Consider the following 15,659-nt stretch of genomic DNA (forward strand, 5'->3'; position numbering starts at 1 on the left):
AGATGCTGATTAGACAGCATGATTATTGCACAGGCGGGCCTTATGCCTCGTACACACGCATCGATAGTTGGCCGTGAATTTTTGGCCAACGTCCGATCGGCCGATTTTCGGCTTGTTAGTATGATGCTTTCGACAACCGACTCCGACTTTTCGGCCGAACAAAATCTGGTGTGCAGGCTATAAAATATTTGTTGGCCGTCAACAGAACGGCCGATTTTCCGTCAGTCAGTACAGATTTCGGCAGACAAAAATCTGATGGGGCATGCTCCGAGAAGAAAAAACACACGGAAAGTAAACCAGCACATGACATCACTTCTGAAGTTGGTTTTTGTTTGCCGATAAAATTCGTGTGCAGTCTAGAGCACATTTCAACCAACACTGGACAAAAGACGGCCGATCGGTCGGCCGATAATCGTTGCGTGTGTACGAAGCTTTAGGCTGGCCACAATAAAAGGCCACTCTAAAATGTGCAGTTTTATCACACAGCACAATGCCACAGATGTCGCAAGTTTTGAGGGAGCCTGCAATTGGCATGCTGACTGCAGGAATGTCCACCAGAGCTGTTTGCCCATAAATTGAATGTTCATTTCGCTACCATAAGCCGTCTACAAAGGCGTTTCAGAGAATTTGGCAGTACATCCAACCGGCCTCACAAACGCAGACCATGTGTAACCACACCAGCCCAGGACCTCCACATCCAGCATCTTCACCTCCAAGATCGTCTGAGACCAGCCACCCGGACAGCTGCTGCAACAATTGGTTTACATAACCCAAGATTTTCTGCACTGTCAGAAACCATCTCAGGGAAACTCATATGCATGCTCGTCATCCTCATCGGGGTCTTGCCCTGACTGCAGTTTGTCATCGTAACCGAGTGGGCAAATGCTCACATTGGATGGCATCTGGCACTTTGGAGAGGTGTTCTCTTCATGGATGAATCCCGGTTTTCTTAGATCTTTGAATTCAGCTCATGGAAAATGGGGGCAAATACAAGTGTTGCATTTATAATTTTGTTCAGTATATATATATATATATATATACACACATACTTTATTTACACTCACCGGTCACTTTATTAGGTACACCTGTTCAATTGCTTGGTAACACATATTGCTAATCACATGGAAGCAAATCAATGCATTTAGGCATCTAGACGTGGTGAAGATGACTTTCCGAAGTTCAAACCGAGCATCAGAATGGGGAAGAAAAGGTATTTAAGTGACTTTGAATGTGGCATGGTTGTTGGTGCCAGGTGGGGTGGTCTGAGCGTTTCAAAAACTGCTGATCTACTGGGATTTTCATGCACAACCATCTCTAGAGTTTACAGAGTATGGTTCAAAAAAGAGAAAATATCCAGTGAGCGGCAGTTGTGTGGAGGAAATTGCCGTGTTGATGTCAGAGGTCAGAGGAGAATGGGCAGATTGGTTCAAGATGAAAGAAAGGCAACAGTAGCTCAAATAACTACCCGTTACAACCAAGGTATGCAGAATACTATCTCTGAATGCACAACACGTCAATCCTTGAAGCAGATGGGCTACAGCAGCAGAAGACCACACCGGGTGCAAATCCTGTCTGATAGGAACAGGAAACTGAGGCTACAATTCGCACAGGCTCACTAAGTCTCGATCTCAGCTGCGACATCCAGATGGTAGGGTCAGAATTTGGTACAAACACCATGAAAGCATGGATCCATGCTGCCTTGTATCAAGGGACGGCTTCCCCCGCCGGGAGAAGACAATTGCGGATGCCCCTGTCAGAGCTTTCTGTGTTGATGGGGGAACCCGTGGCTGCAGGAAAGAAATCCGCACAGTGTATGGCCAGCCTTAGTTTTACTAAAACTAAATGAGGCCAAACCTAAACACTTTCAATTTGTATGCAATCAGACCGGCCTTTGCACTACATAGATGAGAAGTAAATCTAAAGGAAGTTGAACAATAAAATTGTATACTGTTTGGCCAGCTTTAGTGTTTTAGTAAGGCAGATAACATTACTTTATGCTTTCCATTAAGCTCATAGAAAGTGAGACAGACGTGGCATTTCTGATAAGATCAACAAGTATTTTCTGTGCTTTATGAACATGTTCCTAGGTCTAAAAACAGAAAACGAATGCAGCCATAACAAGACCCGTAAACTGTAATATACAGTATGTAGTTTTTGTTCTTAGGTTTAGATTAATCTCTAGAGCAGCGGTGTCAAACACAATTTAACCATGGGTCGCATCAGCAGTAGGGTTGTCCTCATAGGGCTGGTTGTATCTGGGGTGCGCTATGTACAGAGTGCAAGGTTCAGGAGTGCATAACGTGCAGGGTTCAAGTCTACGATATGTACAGCGTGCAGAATTGGGGGGGGGGGCGTTATGTACAGAGTGCAGGGTTCAGGAGTGCATTATGTGCAGAGTTCAGGACTATGCTATGTACAGAGTACAAGGTTGAGGAGTGTATTATGTACAGAGTGCAGGGTTCAGGAGTGTGCTACACACCAAATGGCGAGTTCAGGAGTGCACTATGTATAGAATGCAGGGTTCAGGAGTGCATTACGTACAGAGTTCAAGTCTACGCTATGTACAGAGTGCAGAGTTCAGGGGGGGCGTTATGTACAGAGTGCAGGGTTCAGGAGTGCGTTATGTGCAGAGTTCAGGACTATGCTGTGTACAGAGTATAAGGTTCAGGAGTGCATTACGTACAGAGTGCAGGGTTCAGGAGTGTGCTACACACCGAATGGCGGGTTCAGGAGTGCATTACGCACAGAGTTCAAGTCTACACTATGTACTGAGTGCAGAGTTCAGGAGTGCATTACGTACAGAGTTCAAGTCTACGCTATGTACAGAGTGCAGAGTTCAGGAGTGTGCTACGTACAGAGTGCACAGTTCAGGAGGACATTATGTACAGAGAACAGGGTTCAGGAGTGCATTTTGTGCAGAGTTCAGGACTATGCTATGTACAGAGTACAAGGTTCATGAGTACACTACATACAGAGTGCAGGGTTCAGGAGAATGTTACATACAGAGTTCAGGTCCAGTTTGTAACCTCAACCCCCCCCCCCCCCCCATAAGGCTTCCTCGTGGAGTGGAGGATGAGAGCAGGAGGTGGCAGAATGGGGTTCCAGCCATGTTCCAGCTGTAAAACTGGTTGTGAGGGCCACATGACAAAGCCAGGAAGGCCACATTCAGCCTGCGGGCCTTGTGTTTGACATATGTGATCTAGAGCATGAGAGGACTTTCACGTGACCCAGATGTATGTGTATAGTAAAAGACATCTGGTTACTTACAGTTAGCCCCGGTTCACACTTGTGCGTGTGCGGGGTTCGCATGTAATGTCGGAGCGCACTGCTCCGACATTACATGCGATCGGCTGTGCGGTGCGAGTTTAGCCATACAGTTTGTATGGCTAAATTCGCATCGCACCCGCAGCAAACACGCACAGGAGGCATTTTTGCAGCCGCATCAGGATCGGATCGCACAGCGGTTCACACTTGTGCGATCCGATCCTGTGCGAACTGCACGATCGCACTGTGATATGCGATCAAACTGGGGGTGTCGTTAAGATTACATTGACACCCCCAGCGTATCGCATATGGCAGTGTGAACTGCCGGGGGTGCGTGTGCGATGCGGGAACAGGCTGCGAATTCGCAGCCTTCCCGCATCGCATCAGTGTGAAACGGCACTTAAATCACAAGAGCTGTACACTTCTAAATAGGTACTTCCTCTTCTTCGAAAGTACAATCAGAAGAAGATTTCCCCTATCTACATGAATACACTGAAGCCTATTTCCTGTTACTATATTACTTTAATAGATTTCTTTTTTTCACACAGGGGTTTTGACGAAGAGAGATTCTTATCCCATCCTTTATTTTCTCCCTTCTCTTACTATTGAGCATTACAGCAGAAGGTAAGAAAATACCATGGATCTGTTTTATATTAATGCAAAATATATTTACAACTTTTAGCCTCAAACACATCAACCTGTCAAAGGTACCACTCTGCAATGAATGTGAGCCTGCAAGATTCTACAGCAGGGGTCTCCAAACTTTCTAAACAAAGGGCCAGTTTACTGTCCTTCAGACTTTAGGGGGGCTGGACTCTGGCCATTGGGAGTAGAAAAGGTCCCAATGTCAGTGGAAAAAAATAATTCCTCATCATTGGTTTCAGTGAGAGTAATTGCAGTTGTGCCCCATTGTTGGTGTCACGGGGAGGGAATTGTGCCCCATCGTTGGTGTCACGGGGAGGGAATTGTGCCCCATCGTTGGTGTCAGTGGGGGGAATTGTGCCCCATCGTTGCTGTCACGGGGAGGGAATTGTGCCCCATTGTTGGTGTCACGGGGAGGGAATTGTGCCCCATTGTTGGTGTCAGTGGGGGGAATTGTGCCCCATCGTTGGTGTCACGGGGAGGGAATTGTTCCCCATTGTTGGTGTCACGGGGAGGGAATTGTGCCCCATCGTTGGTGTCACGGGGAGGGAATTGTGCCCCATTGTTGGTGTCAGTGGGGGGAATTATGCCCCATCGTTGATGTCACAGGGAGGAAATTGTGCCCCATTGTTGGTGTCAGTGGGGGGAATTATGCCCCATCGTTGATGTCACAGGGAGGAAATTGTGCCCCATTGTTGGTGTCAGTGGGGGGAATTATGCCCCATCGTTGGTGTCATTGGGAGGATTAGTGCCCCCTCATTGGTGTCATTGGGAGGAGTTGTGTCCCTTCATTGGTGTCAGTGGGGGGAATTATGCCTCAGTGTTGGCATTAGTGCAGTGGCGTCACTAGGGTGGGGCCAGAGGGGGCCATGGCCCCTCCAAAATTATTCTGTGCCCCACCATGTGCCCCCCCCAATTAATTATGAGCACAACAGCTATGTTACACACAAATCGTTAATCGTCCCGCCGCCGCCGCTCAGCGCCTCCAACACACAGCAGGAGCAGGACGGTGAGCGGGCTGAGCGGACCGACGAGCGAGCGGAGGGGGCGGTGCACAGCGGCGCGGCTCAGCGGCATGACGTCAGGGGAGCAGTGCGCACCAGCCCGCCCCAGCCTGGCCGAAAGCGCGCGCGGGAGTGGCGTGCCTGGCGGCGGGCTGTCCAGTGTAGTCCACACAGTGTCTGTGTCCTGTCGGGGATCGGGAGTCCAGGACGGGGACGGTCGGGAGTCGGGACTCGCTCGGGACCACTGACCAGTCCAGACGGTGACGGTGAGGCCGCGAGGCGGCCGAAGGCAAGAAGACACTCACAGTGGCGTGGCGTCTCTCTCTCTGGAGTCTGGAGTGGACCAGGACTGGCAGCCAGCAAGCATAGGCCTAGGCCAGCCCAGCAGAGTCAGCAAGAGCAAGGAAGCCAAGGGGGCCAAGCACTGGCACTGCAGAGGAGGAGTGGAGGATTCAGATTAAGGAGCAGTGGAGCACGCAGGAGGAGTGACTGAGGAGCCGACTGAGGAGCCAGCCAGGCCATTTGTGAGGTGAGTCAATGCCCAGCCCAGCCATTTGTAATGCATCGTACCACCCTCAAGTACATCCAGCAATTGTCAATGTGGACAGTGCTTGACTTGCCAAGCTGACAGAATTTCACAGCTGAACAATGCTGTAAAATTCTGTCAGCATGTCACTGTCAGCCCACATTGTCATTTTCAGGGGTGTGAGGGTGGTATGAGATGCAAATGTGCAATGGACTCACATTGAGTCCATTGCACATTTGCATCTCATACCACCCTCATACAATGTGGGCTGACATGCTGACAGAATTTATTTTACAGCTGAACTGCTCCACTAGTGCGAGTGCCACCTCTAAAACCGATGTCCCCGGGCCTGCTCCTTGTGTGCTGGCTGTGTCTGGTTCCATTGCTGCGTACTGCTGCCTCGCCTTACAGGTGACTCCGCTAATGCTGTCCGCATGCTCTGGGCCTTCAAATATCTAAACATGAAATATTCATGACTGATGCCCATTGTCAGGAATATTTCATGTTTGTCTTTATTTGGCCAATTTTTCACAAATGTTTCATGTTTTATGCTATTGAAGGCCCAGAGTGTGTGGACGACATCAGTGGAGTCACCGGTAAGGCGAGGCAGCAGCACGCAGCAGAGGAGCCAGACACAGCAAGCACACAAGGAGCAGGCCTTGGGACATCGGTTTCAGAGGTGGCAGGTAAGTGGAGCAGTGAGTCCACTGCACATTTCCTTTCTCGTACCACTCTCACGCCCCTGGAAATGACAATGTCGACTGACCCGCTGACAGAACTTTACAGTTGAACATGGCAAACATGTATAATACATGTCCATAAGTTTGCTATGTCCAGCTGTAAAATTCTGTCAGTGTGCCAGTCCACATTGTCATTTATTGTTTATGCTTTTATTATCCATTGTCAGTAATATTTCATGTTTATGCTTTTGATGCCCATAATGGGGGGGTCTATATATATATATATATATATATATATATATATATATATATATATATATGTATGTGTGTGTGTGTATATGTATGTATTGGGCTGAACGATAGTCGATATGATATCGACTATCGTTCTGCGGCCATAGGCGATATTCATATCGCCGAGGTCACGATATTTTGCATAGGCAGGGGGAAGGGACTCGGAGGAGGACTCACACATCCATCCCACTGCAGCCCGCCCCACACGTTCAGTGAGTCTCACTCTCCGCCCTAGTTTTCTCAATGGCACATTCAGAGAACCAATCACGCCGTGAGTAGCTGCACAGCTAACCAATCACGCGTGCCTGCACACCTGATTGGTTCGCTGTGCCGCTACTCACAGCGTGATTGGTTCCCAGAATGTGCCATTGAGAAAACTAGGGCGGAGAGTGAGACTCACTGAACTTGTGGGGCGGGCTGCAGTGCATGAGTGAGTCAGTGTATATGCGGCTGTGCTCCTTTCCCGACTCATAGTCCACCGCTCCAGCCTCCTACCACCACTGTGTGAAAGTAAAAAGGAAGAGGAAGTGATTGGCGCTGCCAGTATATATGTGAAATACAATAAATAATCTATATTGACATGGTGTGTATACAAAAAGGGAAAAGTAGATGTATGTATGTATATGTAGAGGTAAATAAATTATTAATAATTCAGAGGTGATTTATAAATTTATATATTAATAATTTATTTTCCTCTACATATACATACATACATACATACATACATACATACATCTACTTTTCCCTTGTTGTATACACACCATGTCAATATAGATTATTTATTGTATTTCACTTATATACTGGCAGCGCCAATCACTTCCTCTTCCTTTTTGGAGTGCATTCTATTCTAGATAGATAGCTAGTGTGTGTATATATATATATATATATATATATATATAAATTGCGTTTTATAGTTGGCCCCCCTACTTTTGTCCCTGTCCCCCCATGTGCCCCCCCTAAATATGAAAGCTGGAGACGCCACTGCATTAGTGGATGAAACAGTGCCTCAAGGGCTAGATAAAAGCAAGAAAAGGGATGCATCGGGCCCCAGGGCAGCAGTTTGGAGACCACTGATCTAGAACATGAATTTCACACCTTGGACCATTTCCTACAGCTGAAAAGAACCTTGAAACCTTTTCTTAGAATTGCTATAGAAATATATATATTGCCACACTGATTTACTGTTGCTGTGTGGGAGATACAGTAACTTTACAATCAGTAAGGTGTTCTTGGTTCTAAACTCTAAGGAGTGATGAAAAAAATGTTTTCCCATCAAAATGCAGGTAACTAGCAAACACTAGAGAGGTCTTACTTATAGGAATAGATAGAATGATGGCTTGTAATCCTCAAAAAATGCAAATGTTTTATGTTAGTTAGTTATTAAAGTGATACTAAACACACACAATGTTTAATTTACATTGTCCCTTCTATTTCTGTATGTGGATGATGTTACTTTAATTATTTTAGCTAAAAAATCATCTAAATAAATTTTTCCTAATCGATATACAGCTGTCACATGACCCAGATCTTTCGCAGCCATAAGCATGAGGAGCTTTTAGCTCTCTGCTGCTGGTCACATGTTAACCACTTAAGCCCCGGAAGATTTTACCCCCTTCCTGACCAGGCCTTATTTTGCGATTCTGCACTGCGTGACTTAAACGGACAATTGCGCGGTTGACGCTGTACCTAAACGAAATTTACGTCCTTTTTTTCCCACAAACAGAGCTTTCTTTTGGTGGTATTTGATCACCTGTGCGATTTTTACTTTTTGCGCTATAAACAAAAAAAGAGCATACATTTTGAAAAAATAACTATTTTATACATTTTTTATATGAAATTCCCCCAAAAAAATGTAAAAATTTAAAAATTTTTAACATTTTAGGCCAATTTGTTTTTGGCTACATTTGTTTGGTAAAAAAAAAAAATCACAATAAGCGTATTTTGATTGGTTTGCGCAAAAGTTATTGTGTTTACTAACTAAGGGAAAGATTTCTGTCATTTTTGGTGGGTTTTTTTTAACGAGTAATGGTGGCAATCTGCGATTTTTTTTTGCGGGACTGCGACATTGTGGTGGACAGATCGGACCCTTGAATGACATTTTTGACACTTTTGGGGGTACCAGTGACATTACTACAGTAATCAGTGCTATACATATGCACTGTTACTGTAATAATGACACTGGCAGGGAAGGGGTTAACTTTATTGGAGATGCAGGGGTTAAATGTGTCCCTAGGGGCGTGCTTCTAACTGTAAAGGGGTGTGGCTTTTCATGTAACCACAGAGACATACGATCCTACATAGCAGGATCGTATGATCTCTGCAGTTACACAACGCCTGCCTTTCTCCCTCTGCAGCGGAAGATCGCAAGTGACCGGCGGACATCGGGTCCGCCGGTCACACGCGCGGGGATGTGCAGGAACAAGTGGGGGCAGGAGCGTGCCTCCGGCGGTGCGCGCTCGCCCCCTAGAGGCTCACAGGCTAGCAACGTAGTTCTACGTCACTTTGCCTGTGAGGGGCTGACTGCCGCAGTAAATATAATGTGGGCGGTCAGCAAGTGGTTAAAAAAAAAAAACAGCCTTTGGAATAGAGAGTAAATATAAATAATTAATATCAATAAACTCTTTTAAATTGTCATGCAAATATATATTTGAAATCAAATCTTCATTATCTTTTGGCAATAACATAGTGTGGGCAGATTTCTGCCAGTCACAGTCTGTGTTAAACCCCTCTAGCCTCTGTCTTAGAATAACAGGGAGGTGAAGCCTCTATCAATATACATGTAATATCCCACCCCCATTGTTTTTAGCTGGTTAGTGGGCATGGAGGTAGTAATGGGTCGAACACCCCCCTGTTTGGTTTGCACCAGAACATCTCAAACAGGGAAAAAAATTCTAAGGAACATGCAAACTCTAGTAACCGCTTTACGACCGCCTGCCGCAGATGTACTGCGGCAGGCAGCCGCTCCCAGGCGAATCACCGTAAGTGTATGGCACTCGCGAGCTGGAGGCTCCCGCCCCTGCTCATCAGCGGGGAAGCCGATGCACGGGGCAGGCGTGCTGACACCCGCTATTGTTCCCCGCTGAGAGGGAAGTTTTAAGCACAGCGTTCTTCTCCCTGGAATGATCATAGAGTCCATGTGATCCTTCTATATAGGTACACGGGTCTCTATTGTCATTTCACAAGCCACGCCCCCCAGTTAGAATCACTCCCCTAGGCTCACATTTAACCTCTTGATGATCACCCACAATGTTAACCCCTTCCCTGCCAGTGTCATTATTACAGTAACAGTGGATATTTTTAGCACTCATTACTGTAGTAATGTCACTGGTCCCCCCAAAAGTGTCAAAAATGTCAGTCATGGGACCGATCTGTCCGCCGCAATGTCGCAGACCCACAAAAAATCGCAGATCGCCGCCCTTACTAGTGAAAAAAAAACCTATAAAAATAACATAAATCGTTCCCGTAGTTAGTAGACGCAATAACTTTTGCGCAAACCAATCAAAATACGCTTATTGCAATTTTTTTTACCAAAAATATGTAGCAGAAAACAAATTGGCCTGAAATGTTAAAAAATGTGGATTTTAAATTTTTTTGGGGAATGTTATATAGCAGAATGTGAAAAAAAAAATATATTTTTTTTTTCAGAATTGTCCCTCTTTTTTTGTGTAAAAAATAGAAATCCCACAGGTGATCAAATACCACCAAAAGAAAGCTCTATTTGTGGGGGAAAAAAGGTTGTACATTTTGTTTGGGTACAGCATTGTATGGCCACGCAATTGTCAGTTAAAGTCACACAGTGCCAAGTTGAAAAAAGTGGCCTGGTCATTAAGGGGGCAAATCCTTCCGGTCTTAAAGTGGTTAAAGTCTGTGGGACACGAACATGAAAAATCAAAGTCACCATTTTAAAGGCTTTTATGCAAGTTATTGCCATAAAAAGTGCCCTGGGGGACATGTATCAATGCAAAAAAAATATTTTTTAAACAATCATTTTTACAGGAGCAGTGATTTTAATGATGCCTATAGTGAAACAATAAAAATGAAAAATTCCTTTAAATATCATGCCTGGGGGGGGGGGGGGGGGTCCCCTTAATGTACCTGTAAAGTGACACATCTGTACAATGTATGTTGCCTGCTGAAGCAATACTGACATTTCTAAAGGAAAAAATGTCATTTAAACTTGCATGCGGCTGTAATGTATTGTCGGCTCCCGGCAATACAGATTCAAAAACATGAAAAAAAAGGCCTAGGGTTTCATGTCACGCCATAAGGGAGCGGTGCCATCGGGTGACATAACCGGATGGCCCGCCCCTTGCCTATAAAAGAGCTGTCAAAGCTTAAGAGTGGCATACGGTGGGTAGCCTCTAAAGGGGTGAAGCGTTTTTTAAATTTTTTTCTATTTTTCGGGTCTGGTGGGCAGCATGATTGACAATGGATTTACATCAAGGGACACTATTTTTTTTCTTGTTTTAACCACTTTACCTCCGCCCACAGTAATATTACTGCGGCAGAGTGGCTCGTTATCGTCTGACGACGTAGTACTACGTCGTCAGACACTCCCCCTTCTGGGCGGTGCTTGCGCGCCGCCGGAGGTTCGCACCCGCTGTTTTCGGTCACAGCGGGAGTCGGGCCAGGGGAAGAGCAGCGGCGATCGCCGCCGCTCATCCCCGATCGTCGGGGATCTAGTGTGGAGATCCCAAGTGACAGGGAGTGACAGATCGGAGTGTTCAGCATAGCTGGACATCCGATCTGTCCCTGGCTCACTCAGTCACCTCCCCCTCCACACGTCAGTAAGCACCAGGCATACATTAACCCCTCCCTCTCCAATAAAATTAACCCCTTCCCTGCCAGTGTCATTTTTACAGTAACAGTGCATATTTATAGCACTGATTGCTGCAGTAATGTCACTGGTACCCCCAAAAGTGTCAAAAATGTCAGTCAAGGGTCCGATCTGTCGCAGTACCGCAAAAAAAATCGCAGATCGCCGCCATTACACGTTAAAAAAAAAACACCAAAAATTACAGAAATCTTTCCCTTAGTTAGTAAACGCAATAACTTTTGCGCAAATCAATCAAAATACGCTTATTGTGATTTTTTTTTTTACCAAACATGGGTAGCAGAAAACAAATTGGCCAAAAATGTAAAAAAAATGTAAAAAAAAATAGTTTTTTACATCTTTTTTAGGGGGGAATTTCATATAAAAAAAATGTTAAAAATATTGTTATTTTTTCAAAATAAACGCTCTTTTTTTGTTTATAGCGCAAAAAGTAAAAATCACACAGGTTATCAAATACCACCAAAAGAAAGCTCTGTTTGTGGGAAAAAAAGGACGTAAATTTTGCTTGGGTACGGCGTCGCACGACCGCGCAATTGTCAGTTAAAGTCGCACAGCGCCGAATCGCAAAAAGTGTCCTGGACGTAAGACAGCAAAATCCTCCGGTGGTAAAGTGGTTAATAAAGGACTTTAAAAACAGTGCTCTGTGATTTTTATATTTTTTGGTGAATGGGTAGGGGTACGATGTACTCGATACCCATTCACATAGGGGGGCTGGGATCTGGGGGCCCCCTTGTTAATGGGGGCTTCCAGATCCCGACAACCCCCCACTTGCAGACCCCCACAACCACAGCTCAGGGTTGTTGGAAAGAGGCCCTTGTCCCCATCAACTTTGGGGCAAGGTGCTTTGGGGGGCACCCCAAAGCACCCTCCCCATGTTGAGGGCAAGCGGCCTGGTATGGTTCAGAATGGGGGGCACTCGCTCGCACCCTCCCATTTCCTGGCCTGCCAGGCTGCATGCTTGGATATGGGTCTGGTATGGATTTTAGGGTGACCCCATGCAGTTTTATTTTTACATTTTGGCAATGGAGTTCCCCTTAAAATCTGTCTCAGACCCAAAGGGCCTGGTATGGATTTTGGGTGGGACTAAACTCACTATCCACTAATTCAGGGGAGGACTGGTCCAGGGGGCAAGGGGGCAATTGCCCCCTAGGCTGCTCTGATGCCCCATAAAAAGGCTGCACTGCTTCTGCCACAGACATGCCTAAAGGATGCAGGAGGTTTTGCATTTGTTTGTTGGTTTGGAACACCATCATCTATGTTTCAAACAGAACAAAGAGGCCTAGGGGCTTATCCACATCCTATTGTCAAACCATTGTTTTGACTGACTCCTGGAACTCTGAGGGTGGAGGAAAAGATATTTTGGAAATGATTTCCTACCTATCTGACTTCTGCTATTTTTTGGTTGCTCATCCTCCGGACACATAGAATTTTTTTTGACAATAGGATGTGGATAAGCCCCTACCCATCTTTGCTCTGCTTGAAACATAGATGACAGTGTGCCTTTTTTTTTGATAATTGACATGTTCATCTAATTGGATTATGGATAGCACCTTTTGTATACACTATGAGAGCCTCCTACCCTTTCCCCCACATGGGAGAGAGACAACACACACCTATAGGATTCCAGTGAATCTATTGTTTTAATACAATGAGAATTTTTGGTTTCATCTTGCTGATCATTTACATATACTCCTGAAGAAGATCCTTCGAAATACAGTCAGGTCCATAAATATTGGGACATTGACACAATTCTAATCTTTTTGGCTCTATACACCACCACAATGGATTTGAAATGAAACAAACAAGATGTGCTTTAACTGCAGACTTTCAGCTTTTATTTGAGGGTATTTACATCCAAATCAGGTGAACGGTGTAGGAATTACAGCAGTTTGTATATGTGCCTCCCACTTTTTAAGGGACCAAAAGTAATGGGACAGATTAACAATTATAAATCAAACTTTCACTTTTTAATACTTGGTTGCAAATACTTTGCAGTCAATTACAGCCTGAAGTCTGGAATGCATAGATATCACCAGACGCTGGGTTTCATCCCTGGTGATGCTCTGCCAGGCCTCTACTGCAACTGTCTTCAGTTCCTGCTTGTTTTTGGGGCATTTTCCCTTTAGTTTTGTCTTCAGCAAGTGAAATGCATGCTCAATCGGATTCAGGTCAGGTGATTGACTTGGCCATTCTATAACATTCCACTTCTTTCCCTTAAAAAACTCTTTGGTTGCTTTCGCAGTATGCTTTGGGTCATTGTCCATCTGCACTGTGAAGCGCCGTCCAATGAGTTCTGAATCATTTGGCTGAATATGAGCAGATAATAATGCCCGAAACACTTCAGAATTCCTCCTGCTGCTTTTGTCAGCAGTCACATGATCAATAAATACAAGAGAACCAGTTCCATTGGCAGCCATACATGCCCACGCCATGACACTACCACCACCATGCTTCACTGATGAGGTGGTATGCTTTGGATCATGAGCAGTTCCTTTCCTTCTCCATACTCTTCTCTTCCCATCACTCTGGTACAAGTTGATCTTGGTCTCATCTGTCCATAGGATGTTGTTCCAGAACTCTGAAGGCTTTTTTAGATGTTGTTTGGCAAACTCTAATCTGGCCTTCCTGTTTTTGAGGCTCACCAACGGTTTACATCTTGTGGTGAACCCTCTGTATTCACTCTGGTGAAGTCTTCTCTTGATTGTTGACTTTGACACACATACACCTACCTCCTGGAAAGTGTTCTTGATCTGGCCAACTGTTGTGAAGGGCGTTTTCTTCACCAGGGAAAGAATTTTTCGGTCATCCACCACAGTTGTTTTCCGTGGTCTTCCGGGTCTTTTGGTGTTGCTGAGCTCACCGGTGCGTTTTTTCTTTTTAAGGATGTTCCAAACTGTTGATTTGGCCGCACCTAATGTTTTTGCTATCTCTCTGATGGGTTTGTTTTGTTTTTTCAGCCTAATGATGGCTTGCTTCACTGATACTGACAGCTCTTTGGATCTCATATTGAGAGTTGACAGCAACAGATTCCAAATGCAAATAGCACACTTGAAATTAACTCTGGACCTTTTATCTGCTCCTTGTAAATGGGATAATGAGGGAATAACACACACCTGGCCATGGAACGGCTTAGCAGCCAATTGTCCTATTACTTTTGGTCCCTTAAAAAGTGGGAGGCACATATACAAACTTTTGTAATTCCTACACCGTTCACCTGATTTGGATGTAAAACCCCTCAAATTAAAGCTGAAAGTCTGCAGTTAAAGCACATCGTGTTTGTTTCATTTCAAATCCATTGTGGTGGTGTACAGAGCCAAAAAGATTAGAATTGTGTCCATGTCCCAATATTTATGGACCTGACTGTACGTTGAGTCTACATGTGGAATGTATTGGATCTAAATACATATTTAAACCCTATATTCAAAATTTAATTGTTTAATTTGTGTTCTGGCTTTTAATGAATGTTTTAATATCATTTATGTACCATTTATGTTTTTTATACACGCAGTGTTTTCATTGTTTCTATATGTTGCACTAAAAGCCTTTGGCTACTACCACTGATGTAAGAGCAAAAGTAAGTACACTTCTGTGACCCACAAGGGAAGTGTTTTAATCTATTTTATATTTCTATTTAACCTATCTTTTATTCTGTTGATAGTTTGTTGGTCAAAAAATCAGTCTGATGAAATCTGTGGGGATCCACAACTATGCGGATCCGCTTAGGATGCGCCTATGAAAGGGAGAAATTAATGGTTTGGTGTAGGTACTGTGGTATTCCTTCCAGGTCCTAAATTATTAGAGATTACTAGGTAATGAATTTTACGTTCATTGATACTAAAAGTGTTTCAAATGTTTTACTTACTATACTACTGTTAAGAACTCATCATTAGAGGGAATGATTCCAGAGGGAAAGTTTAATGGGTCTTTGTAAACTAGTAAAGCACATTCAAAATTAATTATTATTTATGAGTCCATATTTTCTATAAATAATTTATTGTATCATTAAACTTTTTCCTCCTGCTACGTTATTTAGAGCTAAATATTTATTCATTTTTATAGATCAAAATATTGTCCAGTACAAATACATTTAATCCCCTGGCTCATAACACTCTTGTCTAAAATAGGTCTCTTAATTCCATATATAAATCCGATATGGTACACCTTCCTCTCCTAGATGTCCTTTCATTCCCTTCTAGAGTCACCTCTCTAGGGTAAGTTGTACTCTATCGGATGCGGTTCTCTGATTGGATGAGGTGGAGATCATGATGTCACTGCTCCTCTCAAAACATTACAAGAGTTCTATGAATGGCAGAAGTGCTAAGCAAGTGACCTCCTGTGGTCAGTGTGCAAAGGGGAAGCGGCTCACACAGAAGCAGGAAGATGATGGTTCTCACTGTTTGTAGCGATTTAGTGAAGAA

At 44.5% G+C, this 15,659-nt stretch overlaps 1 protein-coding gene across 2 annotated transcripts in view; it reads left to right on the forward strand.

Annotated features, from left to right (window-relative positions):
• LOC309560277 (antigen-presenting glycoprotein CD1d-like) overlaps nucleotides 1–15,659 on the forward strand; it is a 293,187-nt gene that overhangs the window by 243,701 nt on the left and 33,827 nt on the right. For both annotated transcript variants that reach the window (XM_082263872.1, XM_082263871.1), the window contains exon 2: nucleotides 3,847–3,888. In XM_082263872.1, coding sequence (XP_082119998.1) covers nucleotides 3,847–3,888 — 42 coding nt within the window. The remainder of the gene's footprint in view (nucleotides 1–3,846; nucleotides 3,889–15,659) is intronic.

The sequence above is a fragment of the Pelophylax lessonae genome (assembly GCF_965119305.1).
Source record: "Pelophylax lessonae genome assembly, chromosome: 7".
In the NCBI taxonomy this organism is placed as follows: Eukaryota; Metazoa; Chordata; class Amphibia; order Anura; family Ranidae; genus Pelophylax; species Pelophylax lessonae.